Source organism: Pan paniscus, chromosome 18 (genome assembly GCF_029289425.2).
Source record: "Pan paniscus chromosome 18, NHGRI_mPanPan1-v2.0_pri, whole genome shotgun sequence".
NCBI classification, from domain to species: Eukaryota; Metazoa; Chordata; class Mammalia; order Primates; family Hominidae; genus Pan; species Pan paniscus.
In genome coordinates this window covers 90,882,622-90,905,097 of record NC_073267.2, presented here as the reverse complement: position 1 = coordinate 90,905,097, position 22,476 = coordinate 90,882,622, and the positions used below count along the sequence as shown (strand labels likewise).

Here is a 22,476-nt window from a genome sequence, read left to right as displayed (position 1 = left end):
TTTTGCATTCCTACAGGGCTGCCCTTCCTGAAATGAGAAAATGCATGTCAAGAGCATCTTAGCATAGCCCCCGCTATGTAGTAAATTCTCAGTGAAGAGCGGCTATTGCTATCACTACTTTTCTTTTCTTTTTTTTTTTTTTGAGACAGAGTCTCACTCTGTCACGCAGGCTGGAGTGATGGCCCAATCTCGGCTCACCGCAACCTCTGCTTCCTGGGTTTAAGTGATTCTCCTGCCTCGGCCTCTTGAGTAGCTGGTATTACAGGCATACGCCACCATGCCCAGCTTATTTATTTATTTATTTATTTATTTGTATTTTTAGTAGAGATGAGGTTTTACCATGTTGGCCAGGCTGGTTTCAAACTCCTGACCTCAAGTGATCTGCCCACCTTGGCCTCCCAAAGTGCTGGGATTACAGACGTGAGCCACTACACCCAGCCATCATTGCTGTTCTTGTTGGCTATATAGCAACAGGGAAAACTGCTGCTCGATCTGACATCACAGGATAGGCAAGATAATTTCAATTCTTCCCCATACCTCAAAGACCTAAATCAGGTTAGAAGATACCCACGAAGTCCTCAGCCCAAGATAGATGGTGATTCTTTGGTTAGAAATGCAAGAGAGGAGGCCGGGCGCGGTGGCTCATGCCTGTAATCCCAGCACTTTGGGAGGCCGAGGTGGGTGGATCACCTGAGGTCAGGAGTTCGACACCAGCCTGACCAACATGGAGAAACCCTGTCTCTACTAAAAATACAAAATTAGCCGGGTGTGGTGGTGCATGCCTGTAATCCCAGCTACTCGGGAGGCTGAGGCAGGAGAATCGCTTGAACCTGGGAGGCGGAAGTTACAGTGAGCCAAGATCACTCCATCGCACTCCAGCCTGGGTGACAGAGCAAGATTCTGTCTAAAATTTAAAAAAAGAAAGAAAGAAACGCAAGAGAGGACCATGTTCTGCGTACCCCAGCCTGCACCTGCCTGAACATGCACACTTTAGACAATTTGGCTTTACTTGCTCATGCCTGGACGCTGGCCCTGAGCTTGGTGCCATGTGTACAGGTTAATGGTCTCCGAATGCATCCTTTTGCAGCATCTTTGTGGAAACATGGCAGCTTCCCAGAGGTGGCTCTCTACAGTAGCTGACCTCCTTATGTGATGCCAATTTTAATTAAGGCACCAAGAACAAAGAAAAATTTGGTTTCTTTTTCTGAGGAGCTCTTGTTCTTTGGGTTCATGTTTGCAAAGCTGTTACCTTGGTGATGTCCAGTGAAGCCTCCTCCCCTGCTCCACCTTATCCTCAAAACTCTGGGTCCCTTCTCCAGGTATGTCAGCCGGGTGCTGGTCTATGACCTGGCGATGGACCGGAAGTGGTATTTCCTGTGCAACTCCTGGCTATCCGTCAATGTTGGAGATTGTGTCCTCAACAAGGTGTTTCCTGTGGCCACGGAGCAGGACAGAAAACAATTCAGGTACTTTATTTTTGTTTTCTTTATTTTTAAGATAAGGTCTTGTTCCGCCACCCAGGCTGGAGTGCAGTGGCACGATCACAGCTCACTGCAACCTCGACCCCCCTGGGTCAAGCAATCCTCTCACCTCAGCCTCTTGAGCAGCTGGGACTGCAGGCACGCACCACGATGCCTCACTTTCTTTTTCTTTTTTTTTTTTTTTAAGTAGAGACGAATCTTTCTATGTTGCCTAGGATGGTCTCGACCTTCTCAAGAGATCCTCCTACCTCAGCCTCCTGAGTAGCTGAAACTATAGACATACACCACCATGTCCAACTGTTTTTGTAGAGTTGGGGTTTCACCATATTGCCCAGACTGGTCTCAAACTCCTGGGCTCAAGGGATCCTCCGTATCAGCCTCCCAAAGTTTTGGGGTTACAGGTGTGAGCCACTGTGCTTGGCCATGCCTGGGATTTTTTTTTTTTTTTTTTTTTTTTTTGAACAGAGTCTCTGTCACCCAGGTTGGAGTATGGTGGCACGATATTGGCTCACTGTGACCTCTGCCTCCTGAGTTCAAGCAATTCTCCTGCTTCAGCCACTCAAATAGCTGAGATTACAGGTGCATGCTACCATGCCTGGCTAATTTTTGTACTTTTATTAGAGACGGGGTTTCACCACATTGGCCAGGCTGGTCTTGAACTCCTGACCACAAGCAACCCTCTCTCCTTGCCCTGCTAAAGTCCTGGGATTACAGGAATGAGCCACTGCACTCCGTCATGCCTGGGATTTTTAACCACTGTACTCCAATGATCTAACTGTAACAAAACTAATAGTATTTTAGCTATATTATTATATTAAAATTACAGCAAAAATAACAATGCTGACACTGATTGAATATTGACCTATATGCCAGCTACTGCCCCAAATGCTTTACGAAATCATCACTTTTATTCCTTTCAACAATCCAGTGAGGTAGGTTCTGTTATTATTACTTGCCCCAATTTACAGACAAGTCATCTAAGGTACAAAGAACAAAGTAACTTGCTCGAGGTCACACAGCTGGGAAGAGGGCCGTCTATAATTCTAATTTAACTTCCAGAGCCTTCATTGCTAACTCTAAGTGATGCTGCTATGATGCTGTGTTTCTTCTATTAAAAAAAAACAAAACTGTGGGGGGAGCCGGGCACGGTGGCTCATGCCTGTAATACCAGCACTTTGGGAGGCTGAGGCGGGTGGATCAAGGGGTCAAGAAATCGAGACCATCCTGGCCAACATGGTGATACCCCATCTTTACTAAAAATACAAAAAAAAAAAAAATAGCTCACGCCTGTAGTCCCAGATACTTGGGAGGCTGAGGCAGGAGAATCACTTGAACCCCAGAGGCAGAGGTTGCAGTGAGCCAAGATCATGCCACTGCACTCCTGCCTGGCAACAGAGCAAGACTCCATCCGAAAAAAAAATGTGGCCAGGCGCAGTGGCTCACACCTGTAATCCCAGCGCTTTGGGAGGCCAAGGCGGCCAGATCACTTGAGATCAGGAGTGTGAAACCAGCCTGGCCAATGTGGTGAAACCATGTCTCTACTAAAAATACAAAAAATTAGCCAGGCATGGTTGTGGGCACCTGTAATCCCAGCTACCTGGGAGTCTGAGGCAGGATAATTGCTTGAATCTGGGAGGCAGAGGTTGCAGTGAGCCAAGATCATGCCATTGCACTCCAGCCTGGGTGACAGAGCAAGACACAAGACACTATCTGAAAAAAAAAAAAAAAAAAAGTGTGAACAATCTTAGAAACAAATCTCTGCCTCTCTTCCTGCTTCTCATCCCAAGAACGACCCACAGAGACCAGTTTCCCCCATTCCTGTCTCCCTAAATGCCTGTCCCTCTCTCCCTGCCTGCCTGCAGCCACCTGTTTTTCATGAAGACTTCCGCGGGCTTCCAGGATGGACACATCTGGTATTCGATCTTCAGCCGCTGCGCTCGCAGCAGCTTCACCCGCGTCCAGAGGGTGTCCTGCTGCTTCTCCCTGCTGCTGTGCACCATGCTGACCAGCATCATGTTCTGGGGGGTCCCCAAGGACCCAGCTGAGCAAAAGATGGACTTGGGTAATTCCCAGTGTCAAGGAGGTCAGGGCTAGTGGCTGGTGGACCTGAGCCTTCACTGCTCCAGCAATGCCACTGCCATTCCAGAGTCCCCAAGACCGCCCTCCAGTTCAGTGATCCACTAGCAGGACTTACAGAACCCATTGTACTCATAGTTATGGTTTACTGCAGTGAAAGGATACAGCTGGCGCAGTGGCTCACGCCTGTAATCCCAGCACTCTGGGAGGCGAAGGCAGGTGGATCACCTGAGGTCAGGAATTTGAGACAAGCCTGGCTAACATGGTGAAAACCCATCTCTACTAAAAATACAAAATTAGCCGGGTGTGGTGGTACACACCTGTCGTTCCATCTATTCAGGAGGCTGGGGCGGGAAAATCACTTAAACCCAGGAGGCAGAGATTGCAGTGACCTGAGATCTCACCATTGCACTCCAGCCTGGGTAAAAACATGCAAAATTCCATCTCAAAAAAAAAAAAAAAAAAAACCAAAAGAACAAAAAACACAGAAAGGATACAGATTAAAACCAGCAAAGGGAAGAGACACATGGAGCAGGGGCCAGAAGAGACCAGGCACATAGCTTCCAGCATCCTCTCCCAGTGGAGTTGTGGATGGTGCTGACTTCTCCTGACGATGTGTGACAGTGCACATGGAGTATTGCCAACCAGGGGGACTCACTCCAGCCTTGCAATTCACAATTTTTTTTTTTTTTTTTTTTGAGACAGAGTTTTGCTCTTTTCATCCAAGCTGAAATGCAGTGGTACGATCTCGGCTTACTGCAACCTCTGCCTCCCGGATTCAAGCAATTCTCCTGCCTCAGCCTCCCGAGTAGCTGGAATTACAGGCACCCGCCACTATGCCCAGCTAATTTTTGTATTTTTAGTAGAGAAGGGGTTTCACCATGTTGGCCAAGCTGGTCTCCAACTCCTGACCTCAGGTAATCCACCCACCTTGACCTTCCAAAGTGCTGGGATTACAGGCATGAGCCACCATGCCCAGCCACTATTCGGAGCTTTTACTGGGGCTCCAACATATAGGCATGGCTGACACCCACTTGGCTGCCCTTCGCCTCCAGCCCCTCTAGAGGTCAAGCTGACATCATATGGTCTAGGCCCCCACCTAAATCTCATCATTAGCCCAGACCATCCGGTGTGACCCAAGACCCCAGGGAAACAAAGACATTCTTGGCAGTCGGGAACTTCCAAGGGCTGAGCGGTGACCTCCCAGGCGTTGGGCAGGGTTAACCCTTCACTGCATAGCCACCTTCCACAAGGGGCAGACGGGACTGAGCTCCGGGCGGTGGCCTCTCCCTTTGATCCCTTCCTTCCCTTTCCCCAGGTAAAATTGAATTCACCTGGCAGGAGGTGATGATTGGCCTGGAGAGCTCCATCCTCATGTTCCCCATCAACCTCCTGATTGTTCAGATCTTTCGGAACACTCGTCCCCGGGTCGCGAAGGAGAAGAACACTGGGAAATGGGACCGGGGGTCCCCCAACCTGACTCCCTCCCCACAGCCCGTGGAGGACGGCCTTCTGACACCTGAGGCAGTGACCAAGGCAGGTCCTCAACCTCAGCTAGCCTGGGGGGTGCCGTAGCCTAAGCAGAAGTGGGGGTGAGGCCTGGGGCTTGAGGCCCAGCAGCCCTGTGTTGCCTGGCAGCATGAGGTGCCAAAATTCATCAACTGAAGGCACACATACACATGCAACATGCATGCACCCATGCATCTGTACACACATGCACACACAAACACACAGGTGCACATATGCATACATGCACACACATACACAGAGAGACACACAGACACGTACATACACATGCACATGTGCACACACGCATACACCCACATACTTTTTGAGTATCTACTATGTGCAAAGAATTATGCCTTCATGGTAGACTCCCAGGCTAGAAGCCCATGGACGAGACTCCCCGCTCTGCGTTGATGCATTCAGTAAGCTTTCATTGAGCACCTCCTGTGTGCCACGCTTTGAGGAGTACAGCCTGGAATGAGTTCAAACCCTAGAAGAGGGATTCAAGAGCTGACAAATGGAAGCTCAGGGAGGTCACTATCACATCTCAGTGGGCAGAGCAGGGGTCCCTACACAGGTTGCCAGGCCCAGGGCGTGTGCTCTTGACCCCTGTGCTGCACCCCTCACCTTGGCTTATGGCCCCTTTCCCCACCAGGATGTGTCAAGAATCGTCAGCTCCCTCTTCAAAGCTCTCAAGGTGCCATCCCCCGCCTTGGGCTGGGACTCAGTGAACTTGATGGACATCAACAGTCTCCTCGCCTTGGTGGAAGATGTCATTTGTCCACAGAACACATCAGGGCAGGTGTTCTGGGAGGAAGCCAAAAAGAGAGAGGACCCTGTAACACTCACTTTGGGGTCATCAGAAATGAAAGGTAAGCCCTGGACATGTCTGTGCCAAGAGAAGCCGCATTTTGGGGCCGGGTGGAGACACAGCAAAGGGGTACATCAGCATCACTAGGGGACCAAGAGGTCTCCCTCACCAGCCTCTGCTTGAACCACCGGCCATCCCCTCCCTCTGTATACCTCAGGCACCTACTGTCCCTACAATGCCAAGCTGCCTTCCCACTAACAGCCTTCACACAGGCTAGTCCTTTAGTCTAGAATGTTCTTTCTTCTCTCTTCGCCAGGCCAATACCTACTGAAATTTTAGTTTTGGCTTAAGCATTCCTTCTTCAGGGGAGCAACCCAAGCCTCTAACCTACACTAGGGCCTCTGACCACACGCTCTTTAGCTCCCTAAGTTTTTTTTTTTTTTTTTTTTTTTTGAGATGGAGTCTCGCTGTGTCGCCCAGGCTGGAGTGCAATGGCACAATGTCAGCTCACTGCAAGCTCTGCCTCCCAGGTTCATGCCATTCTCCTGCCTCAGCCTCCCGAATAGCTGGGACTACAGGCACCTGCCACCACGCCCGGCTAATTTTTTGTATTTTTAGTAGAGACGGGGTTTCACCGTGTTAGCCAGGATGGTCTCAATCTCCTGACCTCGTGATCCACCTGCCTCGGCCTCCCAAAGTGCTGGGATTACAGGCGTGAGCCACCGTGCCCAGCCAACTCCCTAAGCTTCTTGCATTCAACCTGTTTGTGGCCAAGTAATGAATCAGGTGAAAATTGTTTAAAGCCTGCACCATCCTTCCTGGAATGTAAACTCCGTGAGGTGGGAGCCGTCCATCTGTCTTTTGTCTCATCTCCACTAGGAAGAACCATGTCTGGGTCCTGGCTCTGCCACTAGCCGGCTGTGTGACCGTGGACAGGTGACCTCCATTCTCAATGCCTCGGTGCCTTCTTCTGTAGAGTGCTGGGGTGCAAAGCTGAACTCGATCCGTGCCTGAATATGTGGGGCAGGAAGCAAGATCACGGTCAGGGCAGCAAAAACCATTAAAGAACATGGAATTGCAGACTGGAAAAGTTATTCCTTTCTCTATTCGTTTTCAATCCTCCTAATTAAGCAAATGGCTGGGAGCACTGGCTCACGCCTCTAATCCCAGCACTTTAAGAGGCTGAGGCGGGAGGATTGCTTGAGGCCAGGAGTTCGAGACCGGCGTTGGCAACATAGGGAGACCCTGTCTGTACAAAGAGTTTAAAAATTAACCAGGTGTTAGCCAAGCACGGTGGCTCATGCCTGTATTCCCAGCACTTTGGGAGACCAAGGTGGGCAGATCACTTGAGGTCAGGAGTTCGAGACCAGCCTGACCAACATGGTGAAACCTCATCTCTACTAAAAATACAAAAATTAGCTGGGCGTGGTGGTGCACATCTGTAATCCCAGTTACTTGGGAGGCTGAGGCAGGAGAATCACTTGAACCCGGGAGGTGGAGGTTGCAGTGAGCCGAGATCGCACCACTGCACTCCAGCCTGGGCAACAGAGCAAGACTCCTTCTCAGTGGGCACCTGTAGTCCCAGCTATTTGGAAGGCTGAGGTGGGAGGATCCCTTGAGTCTTTTTTTTGAGTTTGAGGTTACAGCAAACTGGTTTGAGGTTACAGGTGCCACTGCACCCCAGCTTGGGTGACAGAGCAAGACCCTAGCTCTAAAAAAAAGGGAGAAAGTCTCAGTTTGGTGCGACTGTCTTTAATGCCTCTCTAACATTCCTTAATCTGTTTGACAGAGATAAAAGATCTCAAATTCAGAGGTTTTTGCAACAATATCCAGCTAGAACCCAGTAACAGTGTTTTGTTTTCATTAAACAAATGTATGTATGGCATATTATTCCGGTTTCAACTAGTCTCCTGGTTCCCTTCATGCCCCTTTCCTGTCCATCTTCCCATTTAGAGCAGTGCCATCCAATAGAACTTTCTACAGTGACGGAAATATTCTGTGGAACATGGTGGACAGTTATGTGGGTTTAGAATGCTACCATTTTTAATACACAAGGGTGGCCACTATCTAAACCTTGTTTAGAACAGGAAAGTATGGTTTATAGAATAAGCAATTTGAATTCATAATTCTTGGCCCCACCCCTGATAGAGTTACTTGCCCCTGTAGTCCCAGCTACTCAAGAGGCTGAGGCAGAGAATCGCTTAAACCTGGGAGGTGTAGTCAGCAGTGAGCTGAGATCACATCACTCCACCCCAGCCTGGGTGACAGAGCAAGACTCCATCTCAAAAAAAAAAAAGAAAAAAAAAAAAAGAATTTGCCCCAGAGAGCTGGGTTTGGGCTGCTTATGGAGGTCATCCCTGCTTCCACTAGATCCTTGACTTTGAGTTTGGGAGTTTTAGCATTCACAGCTGGACACACTGGACCTTAAGAACATGAACTCTGGAGTCGGCCAGAACCTTGGGATCTCCCAGCTGCAGTAGCAGCAGTGCAACTTTAAACAAGTTGCTCAACCTCTCTGAGACTTCATTTCTTCCCTTAGAAAATAGAGGTGTTGGCTGGGCGTGGTGGCTCACGCTTGTAATCCCAACACTTTGGGAGGCCGAGGTGGGCAGATCACCTGGGGTCAGGAGTTCAAGACCAGCCTGGTCAACATGACAAAACCCCATCTCTACTAAAAATAAAAAAATTAGCTGCGTGTGGTGGCACACGCCTGTAGTCCCAGCTACTCGGGAGGCTGAGGCAGGAGAGTCACTTGAACCTGGGAGGTGAGGCAGGAGAATCACTTGAACCTGGGAGGTGGAGGTTGCAGTGATCTGAGATTGCACCACTGCACTCCAACCTGGGTGACAGAGCAAGACTCCTGTCTCAAAAAAAAAAAAAAAAGGGAGGTGTTAAAAATTAGCTGGGCGTGGTGGCACATACCTGTAATTCTAGCTACTTGAGAGGCTGAGATAGGAGGACTGCCTGAGCCTGGGAGGCAGAGGTTGCGGTGAGCCAAGGTTGCACCACTGCATTCCAGCCTGGGTGACAGGGTGAGACCGTGTCTCAAAGTAAAAAAAATATAAAATAGGGGTATTGATCCACCAAGCTCGTTGGCTTATTGTGAGGGCTGAATAAGATTGTAAGACATGTAAAGTATTTAGATCCCAGCCTGACACAAAGCAGGTATACAGTAAGTGGTGTTATGATTGGCAGTGATGTTATCTTTGAGAAACATTAGCAGAAGCCTTGCAAAATAAAGTGTTGACTTGGAATCTTCAGCTGAGGCTTCAGTGAGGGAGCCCAGTCAGGAGGGTGAGGGAGGAGGCTGTGAGTCAGAGGAAGGTAGGAGTTGACCTCACCATAGCCATTTACCCAACACCCTAACCTTATCTGAGTCAGGGCTGGAGATGCGTATACCTGGCTGTAACCAAAATGCAGGTTTAGTTGCTTGCCATTTGCAGAGTCCAATTAATCAGAGTGAGATCTGGTATTTAAAAAGTGACTCTTGACCGGGCGCGGTGGCTCACGCCTGTAATCCCAGCACTTTGGGAGTCCAAGGCGGGCGGATCACGAGGTCAGGAGATCAAGACCATCCTGACTAACACGGTGAATCCCCGTCTCTACTAAAAATACAAAAAATTACCCCGGTGTGGTGGCGGGTGCCTGTAGACCCAGCTACTAGGGAGGCTGTCCCAGGAGAATGGCGTGAACCTGGGAGGCGGCGCTTGCAGTGAGCTGAGATCGCACCACTGCACTCCAGCCTGGGCGACAGAGTGAGACTCTGTCTCAAAAAAAAAAAAAAAAAGTGACTTTTTTAGCTGGGCATGGTGGCATGTGCCTGTAGCCCCAGCTACTTGGGAAGCTGAGGTGAGAAGATCACTTGAGCCCAGGAGGCAGAGGTTGCAGTGAGCCAAGATCACGCCACTGTACTCCAGCCTGTGGGACGGAGTTAGACCCTGTCTCAAAAAGAGATTGAGGTCGGTGGGTGGAGAGAGAGAGAGAAGTAACTTTTTATTCCAAAGCTAGCTTAGGGGAAGAAGTACAGGCTTCCTGACTTAAGGATATCACTACACCTCTGAGGCAGAAAGCAGGGATTTTAAAAGGAGACTTGGCATGAATGGCAGGGAGGAGAGGAAGCAAGCCAGTGGGGGTCGGCGTAACGCACTTCAGTGAATTAGAATTATCTACCAGGAGGTCCAGCTGGCACCTTCCTGGGCAGGGCTAGCCTGTAAAAGTGGCTGAAACTCTCAAGATGAGAGACAGTTTCGTCGGAGGCGTTCTTTGGGTTGCAGATGGACTGCTGTCCCTCAAGGCAACCTCCAGGTGGGATAGTGTTCTGCCTTGGAGATGCAAAGTACAGTTAGAGAAGCTTGTCCTGTAGGTGAAGGGAAGATACAAGATTATAACTGCATTTCTTCTTTTTTTTTTTTTTTTTTTGAGACGGAGTCTTGCTCCGTCATTTTGATCATTTTGACGCTGTGTCGCTGTGTGGCTTCATCTCATCGTTTGCTCTAAGTTTATGTTTGAGACGTTTCATAATTTTTTAAAAAGCTAAAAACACAAGATTAAGGATTACACTATATTGGCCAGGCGTGATGGCTCATGCCTGTGATCCCAGCACTTTGGGAGACTGAGGCTGGCCGATCCCCTGAGGTCAGGAGTTCAAGACCAGCCTGGCCAACATGGTAAAAATCCGTCTCTACTAAAAATACAAAAAAAAAAATTAGCTGGGCATGGTGGCGGGTGCCTGTAATCCCAGTTACTCAGGAGGCTGAGGCAGGAGAATCGCTGGAACCTGGGAGGCGGAGGTTGTAGTGAGCTGAGATTGCGCCACTGCACTCCAGCCTGGACGACAAGAGCAAAACTCCGTCTCAACAAAAAAAAAAAAAAAAAAAAAAAAAGGGACAGGATTACACTATATTTGGCACTAGACAAAACAGGGTTTAAATTCAAGTCTTACCATATTAAAGTATTTGCTTTAAAATACTCTTGGCCCAGGAGGTGGGGGAGTCAGGGGGGTGAGGGCGGGCACTGTGTCTCACGCCTGTAATCCCAGCACTTTTGGGAGGCCGGGGCGGGCGGATCACCTGAGGTCGGGAGTTTAGAACCTGGCCAACATGGTGAAACCCCATCTCTCTACTAAAAATACAAAAATTAGCTGGGCGTGGTGGCGTGCGCCTGTAGTCCCAGCTACTCAGGAGGCTGAGGGAAGAGAACTGCTTCTAGAACCCAGGAAGTGGAGGTTGCAGTGAGCTGAGATAACACCACTGCACTCCAGCTGGGGAGACAGAGTGAGACTTCACTGCAAAAAAAAAAAAAAAAAAAAAAAAAAAAGCTCCAGGAGAAGAAAAGAGATGAGACAAGATTGGCCAAATGTTGGTCATTGTTGTAGCTGGAGTGATGAGTATGGGATTCTCCTCTGTTCTCTTGATGTGTAGGGAAATTTGAAGAATGACTCTGATAAAAATCTAAAAGAGAAACATCGAATCCTAACTGGCTGTGTGACCCTAAAACCTTACTCCGTCTCTTTGAACCTCAGATTTCTCAGGGCTTGGCACATAGCAAGCATTTCATACTCAGAAGCTGGTACTATTACTGTTGTGTTTTGTGGGGGGAGGTTTGTTTGTTTTGTTTGGAGACAGGATCTGGCTTTGTTGCCCTGGCTGGAGTGAAGTGGCGCCATCATAGCTCACTGCAGCCTTGCCCTCCTGGGCTCCAGCGATCCTCCTGCCTCAGTCTCCCGAGTAGCTGGGACCACCTGCACATGCTGCCCCACCTGGCTGTTGTTTGTATTGCAGCTGGTTTGCTCTGTGACTCAGCACAAGCTGATCGCTTTCTCCTTTGTCCTCCAGAGAAATCACAGTGTCCCAAGCCCAAGGCGGCACGGAGTGGCCCCTGGAAGGACAGCGCCTACAGGCAGTGTCTGTACCTTCAGCTGGAACACGTGGAGCAAAAGCTGCGGCTGGTGGGGCCCCGAGGCTTCCCTCAGCCCCACAGCCATGCCCGGGCCCTCAGGCAGCTGCAGACCCTGAAGGGCGGCCTGGGGGTACAGCCGGGCACCTGGGCCCCTGCAATGCCAGGTAATCCACTTCCCTCAGCGCTGAGTGGGTGCCTGGCTGCCCCAGCCTGGGGCCCTCTGGAAAGGGCATTCTGAACAATCTTGGAAGGATGTCCACCCAGACCTCGCCGGGCAGAAACAATGCAGGATTCCTGCACACATTCAGGGAGGCCAGGTTTGAACAGGTCTTTTTGCTGGAAGGCATTCAGGGCCCTTTGTACCGCACGTTACACTCACAACAGTGTTCCTGTGGGCTGTTTCCCATCTGTGCACTTCACTCTTGGCCCGGCTCCTCAACTTCTCAGGCTTAGTTTCCTGATCTGTAAAATGGGAATGATGATGCCTATCTCTTGATTCAAACTTAAAACAAAATGCATTTTTTAAGATAACCAGTGAACTTTGAATATAGACAGGTTACTAGATGACATTTAAAAATTACTGTTAATTTTGTTGTGTGAAAACAGCATTGTAATTCAGTAAGAAAATTGCCTTTTTTTTTTTTTTGAAACAGAGTCTTGCTCTGTCACCCAGGATGGAATGCAGTGGCGTGATCTCGGCTCACTGCAACCTCTGCCTCCCGGGTTCAAGTGAGTCTCCTGCCTCAGCCTACCCGAATAGCTGAGATTACAGGCGCCCACCACCACACCCAGCTAAATTTTGTATTCGTGGTAGAGATGGGGTTTCACCACGTTGGCCAGGCTGGTCTCGAACTCCTGACCTCAAGTGATCCACCTGCCTCAGCCTCCCAAAGTGCTGGGATTACAGGCGTGAGCCACCACGCCTGGCAAAAATGGCCACTTTTGAGATGCTTTCTGAAGTGACTAGGAATTATTTTGTATTATGTCTGGAATTTATGTTGAAATTTTCCAGCCAAAAACAAAAACAAAACAGGGCTGGGGGGCAGATGAAATAAGTGTGACAAGGGGTGATAGTGGTTGCCAGCTGATAAACACCTGGGTGTTCACTGTGCTTACTAATTTTTGTATGATGAGAATTTTCTTTCTTTTTTTTGAGACAGAGTCTTGCTCTTGTTGCCCAGGCTGGAGTGCAATGGCACGATCTCGGCTCACTGCAACCTCCACCTACTGGGTTCAAGCAATTCTCCTGCCTCAGCCTCCCAAGTAGCTGGGATTACAGGTGCCCGCCACCACGCCCGGCTAATTTTTGTATTTTTAGTAAAGACGGGGTTTCGCCATGTTGGCCAGGCTGGTCTCGAACTCCTGACCTTGTGGTCCACCCTCCTTGGCCTCCCAAAGTACTGGGATTACCAGCATGAGTCACTGCGCCCGGCCGAGAAAACTTAAAACAAAATTCTATGGTATCTGCCTTCTAGGCTTGCCCTGAGCAATAACAGAGCAAATCTGTGTGTAGCATTTAGTGCGGGGACTTGCCCCTACTAAGCACTGAAAAAGTGTAACTGCTTTTACTCCACAGACTATGGCATAGACCTTTGAGATAGGTATAGATTACAGAGAAGGAAACAGAGGATCTGAGAGGTCCAGGAGCTTGGCCAAGGTCATGCTGATCAGAGTAGAGTGGGGTTTGACCTTGAGATTGCCTGGGGGTGTGGCCACCCTAACTATGTCTGTCCACCTCCTTTGCAGCGCTCTTTGGGTGAACAAACCCCCACAAGGCCTGCCCTGGTGGTGCGTCCTGGTGGGCTGGCTCCTGGTAGCGGCCACCAGTGGCGTGGCGGCCTTCTTCACCATGCTCTACGGCCTGCACTACGGGAGGGCCAGCTCCCTCAGGTGGCTCATCTCCATGGCTGTCTCCTTCGTGGAGAGCGTGTTCGTCACCCAGCCCCTGAAGGTCAGGACCCTGCCTCAGGCACCCGCCCTCCTCCCCTCCACCCATCCCTTCCCTACCGCCAGCAGTCTAGTCCCTGGGCTTTCATTCCTTTATTTATTTATTCAAGAAATGGACCTGGAGCACCCCCTCTGGGCAGGCCCAGGGCAGGAAAAATAGCCCTATCATATCACCCGAGGTTACCCTTGCCCTAGGGTATACATATATATGTATAAATAAGACCCTATTTCCTCATTGTTAACATCCATTTGATCTTGAGACAAGACAACAATTTATGTAGCTTGTTATTCATTTTTTTTTTTTCTGAGTCTGCTTGCAAGGGAAAAGACAGCAATTTAAAGGAATTTTCCCTTTGGAAAAAACACCAAGTCATTATATGTGTGCCTGAGTTAGAAGCTACACTCCTATTCCTGAGATGTAAAATTACGCAAAAGAACATGTTAAGAGTCAAAGAAATTCTGGCTCGGCATGGTGGCTCAATGCCGGTAATCCTAGTATTTTGGGAGGTTGAGGTGGTAGGATCGCTTGAGTCCAGGAGTTTGAGGCTGCAGTGAGTTGCGACTGTGCCACTGAACTCCAGCCTGGGCGACAGAGCAAGACCCTGTCTCAAAAAAAAAAAAAATCCTTGGTCAGGCAGCTCCCATGAGACCAGCTCCTGGTGATCTGTCAACCTGGGATGGTGGAAAGAAAAAAATAAAGAAAGAAAGAAATCCTAAATCCAGGCATAGAGCAGAGGAGGCAAGGTGCATAGTTTCCCTTGGAAGGAGTCGGGCAGTGGGCAATCCCTGGGGAACCCCTAGGGGTAAGAGATACTGGGTTGGGGTGTAGGGGAAGCCACAGAAAGGAGGAGATATTTAAAGCAAATCTTGGTTGGGCGCGGTGGCTCACGCCTGTAATCCCAGCACTTTGGGAGGCTGAGGTATGTGGATCACTTGAGGTCAGGAGTTCAAGACCAGCCTAACCAACATGGAGAAACCCTGTCTCTACTAAAAATACAAAGTTAGCCAGGTGTGGTGGTGCATGCCTGTAATCGCAGCTAATCCCAGCTACTCAGGAGGCTGAAGCAGGAGAATCACTTGAACCCGGGAGGCAGAGGTTGCAGTGAGCCGAGATTGCACCATTGCACTCCAGCCTGGGCAACAAGAGCAAAACTCCATCTCAAAAAAAAAGAGAGAAAGAAATTACAAAATTAGTCGAGCGTGGTGTTGGGTGCCTATAATCCCAGCTACTAGGGAGGCTAAGGCAGGAGAATCACTTAAACCCAGAAGGCGGAGGTTGCAGTGAGCCTAGATCATGCCATTGCATTCCTGCTGGGGCAATAGAGCAAGACTCCATCTCAAAAAAAACAAAGCTCATCTTTACACCTATGGGACTTTGCCAAATCCCCTCTCGTCCCCCATTCTTCCCTGAACAGCCTTTACCATAAGACTCAAAAAACATCCAACACCTCCCTTCAACACTAGGCTCGCAGGATACTAAGAACAGGGCTGCGTCTTGAGCCTTTCTGCTCCCCAAGTGAACCACAGGATCCTCGTGTGTTTGTGCGCAGCAGGCGCAGAGATCACGTGGCTGAGGCCTTGCAGCTAAGACCCTGCACCTGAGCACATTACTTAATACTGGAGGAAAGGGAAGGAGCAGGGTGGGGCAGGATCCCTGTGCTGAAAGCCTGGGGGGAGAGCAATTCTCCTTGCAGAGAGATCAGAGACCCCTCAGACAGGTGAGCGGTAGTAGGTGGGAAGGCTCAGGGGAGTTCTAGGACTGGCCAGTTCCCCGTCTGGTCTGCGAGCCAAGGCCTTGCGGTCCAGCTTCATGACCACCTCCCATCTCTGCAGAAGGGAGCTGCATTCCCCCAAAACACAGGGCCCTCCCCAACATACAAACGTGGCCCCAAGCCCCACGCGCTCGCAGATGAGGGGTTGAGAGTTACCAGAGTGGGTTCGAGGACCTCTGTGGGTATTTTTCAGGTGCTGGGATTCGCTGCTTTCTTTGCACTGGTCTTGAAGAGAGTGGACGATGAGGAGGATACTGTGGCCCTGCTGCCAGGACATCTGTTGGGCCCAGGTAATGTGCCTCGGTGGCTGGAGGCAGGGTCTGGCCAGCTGTGGCCCTGATGAGGCTCAGTGAGCCCTGCAGAGTGCAGCCTGTCCGGGGTCCTGGGCCTTGGGCCAGCTCCCCAGACCTTTGTTCCTCATCAGCTTTTCACCCCCAGTTTGTGAGCCATCCCCAAAAGAGCCAGGAAAAAAGTGACTCCATTGTCTCCTGAGTATCTGTGTTTGTTCGTTCCCTGGCATTTCTCCATGACACCCAAGTATGACCTGCCAGCTAGAAGAGTTGCCTCAGGGACATAGCTGTCCACATGGGCGGTCCTTCTCTGTGTAATTCCAAGCAAGCAGCTTTCTTCTCCGAGACTCAGGGCCCTGGGCTTTAGAACAGAAACTAAAACAAGAATCAGTTTACACGAGGCTACAAAAAGTGGCCGCAAATTAGAATTTTAGGACAAAGCTCTGCAAACTACAGCTGGGGGGCCACATGTCTCCTGCTGCCTGTTTTTGTAAATAGAGGTTTGTTGGAATACGGCCACACTCACCCCTGCTCTAGGAGGCCACTGGCCAGTCCCCATCCTCCCAGCCTGACTTCTCACTTCCCAACCAAAATTCCCAAGGGTGGTGACAGTAATGACAAAACAAACATGCAAATAAAACTGAATCAATGTGGAATCATTGAGGCAATGGTCTTGCCTTTCAGGGAAAATAAAATAGAAACAAACAAACCAAATGCCATGCACGGGCCTCACAGTGCAGTGCGGCTACCTCTTCAGGGCCTGTATTCTTCCATTCCAGGACAGCGTTTTAGATTTGCAGATCTGAGAGGTCCATTAAAATCTTCTCAATTCTCCACAGAGATGCTAGGCTCCAGACCATTAAATATTCATTCAGTCACCCCTTTGGCAAGTCCTCAGGGAGCACTGGCTGCAGGCCAGGCCTTGTGATGGCTTGGGAATATAATTTACATAAAATTCACCCATTGTAAGTGCACAATTTGTTGATTTCAGTAAATGTATAGGGTTATGTAACCATCACTGCAATTCACATTTAGAAGAGCTTCATCACCCCAAAAGGTTCTTTGTTGCCCATTTAAAGTCAATCCCCACTTCCAACCCCAGTCCCTGCCAACACAGCACCGACTGCAGGGTACAGGTTGCTGCCTTTGGAATGAACAGCCCATCTGGGGAGATGGCATCAACCAGGTAAATGCACAAGGAGACATATAAGTGTGAATTATGGTAAGAAATAGGGGTGGGGAAGATCAAGAGAGGGCAGGCCTCTCTGCTGCGGTGGTGCCTAACCTCTCTGCTGAGAACGGGGGAAGGGAAGGACTGCACACTCAGCACCTGCAAAGGCCGCGAGGTGGGACAGTGGTGTCGTTTTATTGCAGCCATTTTATAGCAACCATTGACAGTGTGTCTGGAGCATGGTGAGTTGGGGGTGGGGGAGAATGGTTAGAGATAAGGGTAGAGGGGGTGGGCAACAGGTTGTCAGGGTCTTATAGGAGCTGGGGCAAGGCTGGGATGTGGAAGGGCTTTACATATGAGAATGATGATCTGTTTTATGATTTGTGTGTGTGTGTGAGAGAGAGATGGAGTCTTGCTCTGTTGCTCAGGCTGGAGTGCAGTGACGTGATCTCGGCTCACTACAACCTCCACTTCCCGGGTTCAAGCGATTTTCCTGCCTCAGCCTCCCAAGTAGCTGGGATTACAGGCACCCACCACCACGCCCGGCTATTTTTTGTATTTTTAGTAAAGACGGGGTTTTGCCATGTTGGTCAGGCTGGTCTCAAACTTCTGACCTCAAGTGATCCGCCCGCCTTGGCCTCCTAAAGTGCTAAGATGACAGGCGTGAGCCACCGTGCGCAGACGGTTTTGAAAGAACAGGAGGCCCAGTGGCTCATGCCTGTAGTCCCAGCACTTTGGGAGACTGAGGTGGGCAGATTACTTGAATTCAGGAGTTTGAGACTAGCCTGGGCAACATGGGGAAATCCCTTCTCTACCAAAAATACAAAAAAATAGCCGGGCATGGTGGTGCATGCATGCAAACCCAGCTACTCGAGAGGCTGATGTGGGAGGACTGCCTGAGCCCGAGGAGGTCAAGGCTTCAGTGAGCTGTGATTGCACCTCTGTACTCCAGCCTGGGCAACACAGCAAGACTGCATCTCTACAAAACAAGTAAAATGAAAAACATTTTATTTTTATTTTTTAAATTTTTTTTGTTAAAAAAATTTTTTTTTTGAGACAGAGCCTGGCTCTGTCACCCAGGCTGGAGTGCAGTGGTATGGTCTCGGCTCCCTGTGTAGCAGGACGAGCCGCAGACAAAACTCCTCAGACACTGAGTTAAAGAAGGAAGGGGTTCATTCGGCCGGGAGCATCGGCAAGACTCCTGTCTCAAAAGCCGTGCTCCCCAAGTAAGCAATTCCTGTCCCTTTTAAGGGCTCACAACTCTAAGGGGGTCCGCGTGAGAGGGTCCTGATCGATTGAGCAAACGGGGTACGTGACTGGGGGCTGCATGCACCGGTAATCAGAACGAAACAGAACAGGACAGGGATTTTTACAATGCCTTTCCATATAAGGTCTGGAATCTATAGATAACATAACCGGTTAGGTCAGGGGTCGATCTTTAACTACCAGGCTTAGGTCAGGCAGGCCCAGGCCTGGTTTCGGGTCTGGTTCCTTGGTTTCGGGTCTAGTTCTTAGGCGCCGGGCTACCTGCCTTTAGTTTCGCTTCTCTTTCCTTTTCTGAGTATAAAACAATATAAAGCAGTATGAGAGGATCCGTCTCTCTTCTCTCACCTGCAACCTCCACCTCCTGGGTTCAAGTGATTCTCCTGTCTCAGCCTCCTGAGTAGCTGGGATTACAGGCGTGCACCACCACGTATGGCTAATTTTTGTATTTTTAGTAGAGATGGGGTTTCACCATGTTGGTCAGGATGGTCTCGAACTCCTGACCTCAGGCGATCCGCCTGCCTCAGCCTCCCGAAGTGCTGGGATTACAGGCTTGAGCCGCCATGCCTGGCCTTAAAATGAAAAATAAATAAAAATTTAAAAATTTAATTTAAATTGATGAGGCTGGACACGATGACTCATGCCTGTAATCACAGCACTTTGGGAGGCCGAGGCAGGCAGATCACTTGAGATCAGGAGTTCGAGACCAGAGTGGCAAACATGCCGAAACCCTGTCTCTACTAAAAATACAAAAATTAGCCAGGCATGATGGCACGTACCTGTAATCCCAGCTACTCGGGAGGCTGGGGCAGGAGAATTGCTTGAACCCGGGAGGTGGAGGTTGCAGTGACCCGAGATTGTACCACTGCACTCCAGCCTGGGCAACAGAGTGAAAATGTGTCTCAAAAAAAAAAAATTAAAATTAAAGCTAAATTTTAAAAAATGAAGATACTAGGTAACAGACATGAGAGGACTTTGAGATATTTGTCACCCTCATCCTCGAATCCATCAGTTTTGGAGTGTCGGGGAAGGCAGTGCAGGGGCCAGAAAGATTTCAGGGAGGGGAAGACACCTCTGTGCTTTCCCTATGGAGAGTCCTCCAGATGGAGGAGGCGTGGGACTCTAGGCCCTGGGAGAACATGGACAGAGGTGTGGAGGGTAGAGTTGGGAAACGACTCCCAAGGAAGAGGAACGCAGAGCCCATTGCAGCAGGTGAGAGAGGGGCCTATGGTTGCAAATGCAGAGCCTGTCCTCCTCTGCCCACCTGGGGGCTGTCCTGGTGTCCTTCCCTCCACAGACCCCTATGCCTTGTTCCGAGCACGAAAAAACAGCAGCAGGGATGTCTACCAGCCACCTCTCACCACTGCCATTGAGAAGATGAAAACCACCCACCTCAAGGAACAGAAAGTATTTGCCCTCATCAGAGAAATCCTGGGTAGGCATCCTTCCCACTCGCTGGCTCTCAGCACAGCCTGAAACAGACAGACACCCTTACGGTGCTATTTTTGATAAGTCCCGCTTGTCTTTTGGGCCTCAGTTTCTCTGGGTATCAGCACACTCCAGCTTCTCCCCTACACTTAAAATCCTTCGGTCGCCTCTCATGACCCTTACGACAAAACTCAAACCGGCTCCTGTGGCTCTACCCGCTTCAAGTGCCCGCTCCCGGCTCCCATGACCCACGTTGTCCTCACATTGGCTTCTATAGCACCTGCGACCTGCACCCTGTCCCCACCCCAGGCTTCTGCCCAGGCAGTTCCATCTCATCGGCCTGGAGTCTGCTCACTCCTCCTCCCCAGCTTTTCTTCTGCCTAATTCCTCTTATTCTTATTTATTTATTTGTTTATTTTTTTTTTGGAAACAGAGTCTCACTCGGTCACCTAGGCTGGAGTGCAGTGGCACGATCTCGGCTCACTGCAACCTCTGCCTCCGGGGTTCAAGCCGTTCTCTCGCCTCAGCCTCCTGAGCAGCTGGGATTACAAGCGTGCACCACGATACCCGGCTAAATTTTGTATTTTTAATAGAGACAGGGTTTTACCATGTTGGCCAGGCTGGTCTCGAACTCCTGGCCTCAGGTGATCTGCCTGCTTTGACCTCCCAAAATGCTGGAATTACAGGCATGAGCCACCATGCTCGGCCTTTTTAAAGATTTTTAATTTTTTTTTTTTTTTTTGAGACAGAGTTTTGCTCTTGTTGCCTGAGCTGGAGTGCAATGGCACGATCTCACCTCAATGCAACCTCCGCCTCCCGGGTTCAGGCAATTCTCCTTCCTCAGCCTCCCAAGTAGCTGGGAGTACAGGCATGCGCCACCATGCCCAGCTAATTTTGTATTTTTTTTGGTAGAGATGGGATTTCTCCATGTTGGTCAGGCTGGTCTCAAACTCCCGACCTCAGGTGATCCACTCGCCTCCGCCTCCCAAAGTGCTGGGATTACAGGCATAAGCCACCACGCCTGGCCTAAGATTTTTAAATTTTTTATTTTATTTTTTAAGATACAATTTTACTCTGTCATTCAGACTGGAGTGCAGTGGCACAATCCCGGCTCACTGCAACCTCCGCCTCCTGGGTTCAAGCGATTCTCCTGCCTCAGCCTCCGGAGCAGCTGGGACCAGAAACGCACACCACCATGCCCAGATAATTTTTGTTTTTTTGGTAGAGACAGGGTTTTGCCATGATGGTCAGGCAGATCTTGAACTCCTGACCTCAAGTGATCTGCCCTCCTTGGCCTCCTAAAGTGCTGGGATTACATGCGTGAGCCACTGGGCCTGGCCTAATTCCTCGTATTCTTTAAATCTCAGCCTAAACACTGTGTCTGCAGCGTGGCTTCCCCGGCCCAACTGGTCAAAAGCCTTCACACCTCAGGGAGCCTCTGAGTCTGGATTTCCCAGAGCAGATTTGGGTGCAAGTAGCTGATTTGGGAGGTAGTCCTGGAAAGCACTGGTTGGAGGAGAAAGGGCAGCAGAGAGGGAAGGAAGCCAACAGAGGGTACCTGACAGGTGGGTTTTAGGTGGGCCACTGGGATTCAGTCCCACTGTGGACCTTGGAGAGAGCATGTAGTGCATGCCCCCAAAGTGTCCTACTCATTGGCGTCCGTTCAAGTCTTCTGAGGTGGTTGCAGGGAGAGGGGAGCGTCTTGGAATGCAGATTCCCAGGCCCAGGAACCAGAGGTTCTGGTTCACTAAGAACCTGATCCCTCATGTTATTGTGATGTCCACCCTCCCACACTAAATATCTGCACCTAAAGGATCCTCTACGTCACACTCACCTGTCTCCAACGAGACAGGTGAGCACCATGAGGGCAGGAACGTGTTTGTCTTCACCACCGTACCCTCAGCCATGCAACGTGGCAAATGCCCCATTTTTAAAAATTCTATTTAAGAAATGCTTAATGTAGCAGACACTCTTTTTTTGTTTTTTGTTTTTCTATGTTTTTTTGTGAGATGGAGTCTCGCTCTGTCACCCAGGCTGGAGTGCAGTGGCACGATCTCAGCTCACTGCAACCTCTGCCTCCTGGGTTCGAGCAATTCTCCTGCCTCAGCCTCCCAGGTAGCTGGGACTACAGGCGTGCACCACCATACCCGGCTAATTTTTGCATTTTTAGTAGAGGCGGGGTTTCACCATGTTGGCCAGGCTGGTCACGAACTTCTGACCTCAGGCGATCTACCCGTCTTGGCCTCCCAAAGTGCTGGTATTACAGGTGTGAGCCACCATGCCCGGCCTGCAGACACTGTTTTATGTGATTTCTAATTTTTTTTTTTTTTTTTTTTGTGAGATGGAGTCTTGTTCTGTCACCCAGGCTGAAGTGCTGTGGCATGATCTCAGCTCACTGCAACATCCGTCTCCCAGGTTCAAGTGATTCTTCTGCCTCAGCCTCCTGAGTAGCTGGGATTACAGGCATGCATCACAATGCCCGGCTCATTTTTGTATTTTTAGTAGAAACAGGGTTTCACTACGTTGGCCAGGCTGGTCTTGAACTCCTGGCCTCAAGTGATCCAAAGTGCTGGGATTACAGGCATAAGCGACCACTCTCGGCCAGTACTTTCTAATATTAACTGATCCCCTCATCACAGAATGGTTATTCCCATTTCATAGATGGGGAGAGAGAGGCATGGAAAGATAGACTCACCTGTGAAGGGCGCCTGGATGAGATGTGGCAGAGCTGGGATTTGGACCCAGGCAGGAGATCCCATGGTCTGTGACTTTACTCCTCTCCGCCGCCTCTATAAAGATTGGTTCCATTGTCACCACAGGGGCAAGGGGCTGG

At 49.8% G+C, this 22,476-nt stretch overlaps 1 protein-coding gene across 1 annotated transcript in view; it reads left to right on the top strand.

Annotated features, from left to right (window-relative positions):
* Positions 1-22,476, top strand: part of LOC100988147 (polycystin-1-like protein 2) — a 39,099-nt gene that overhangs the window by 15,687 nt on the left and 936 nt on the right. Inside the window, 8 exon segments of the mRNA XM_063598094.1 lie at positions 1,320-1,466; positions 3,344-3,543; positions 4,876-5,093; positions 5,719-5,935; positions 11,709-11,932; positions 13,514-13,723; positions 15,685-15,781; positions 19,513-19,650. Coding sequence (XP_063454164.1) covers positions 1,320-1,466; positions 3,344-3,543; positions 4,876-5,093; positions 5,719-5,935; positions 11,709-11,932; positions 13,514-13,723; positions 15,685-15,781; positions 19,513-19,650 — 1,451 coding nt within the window.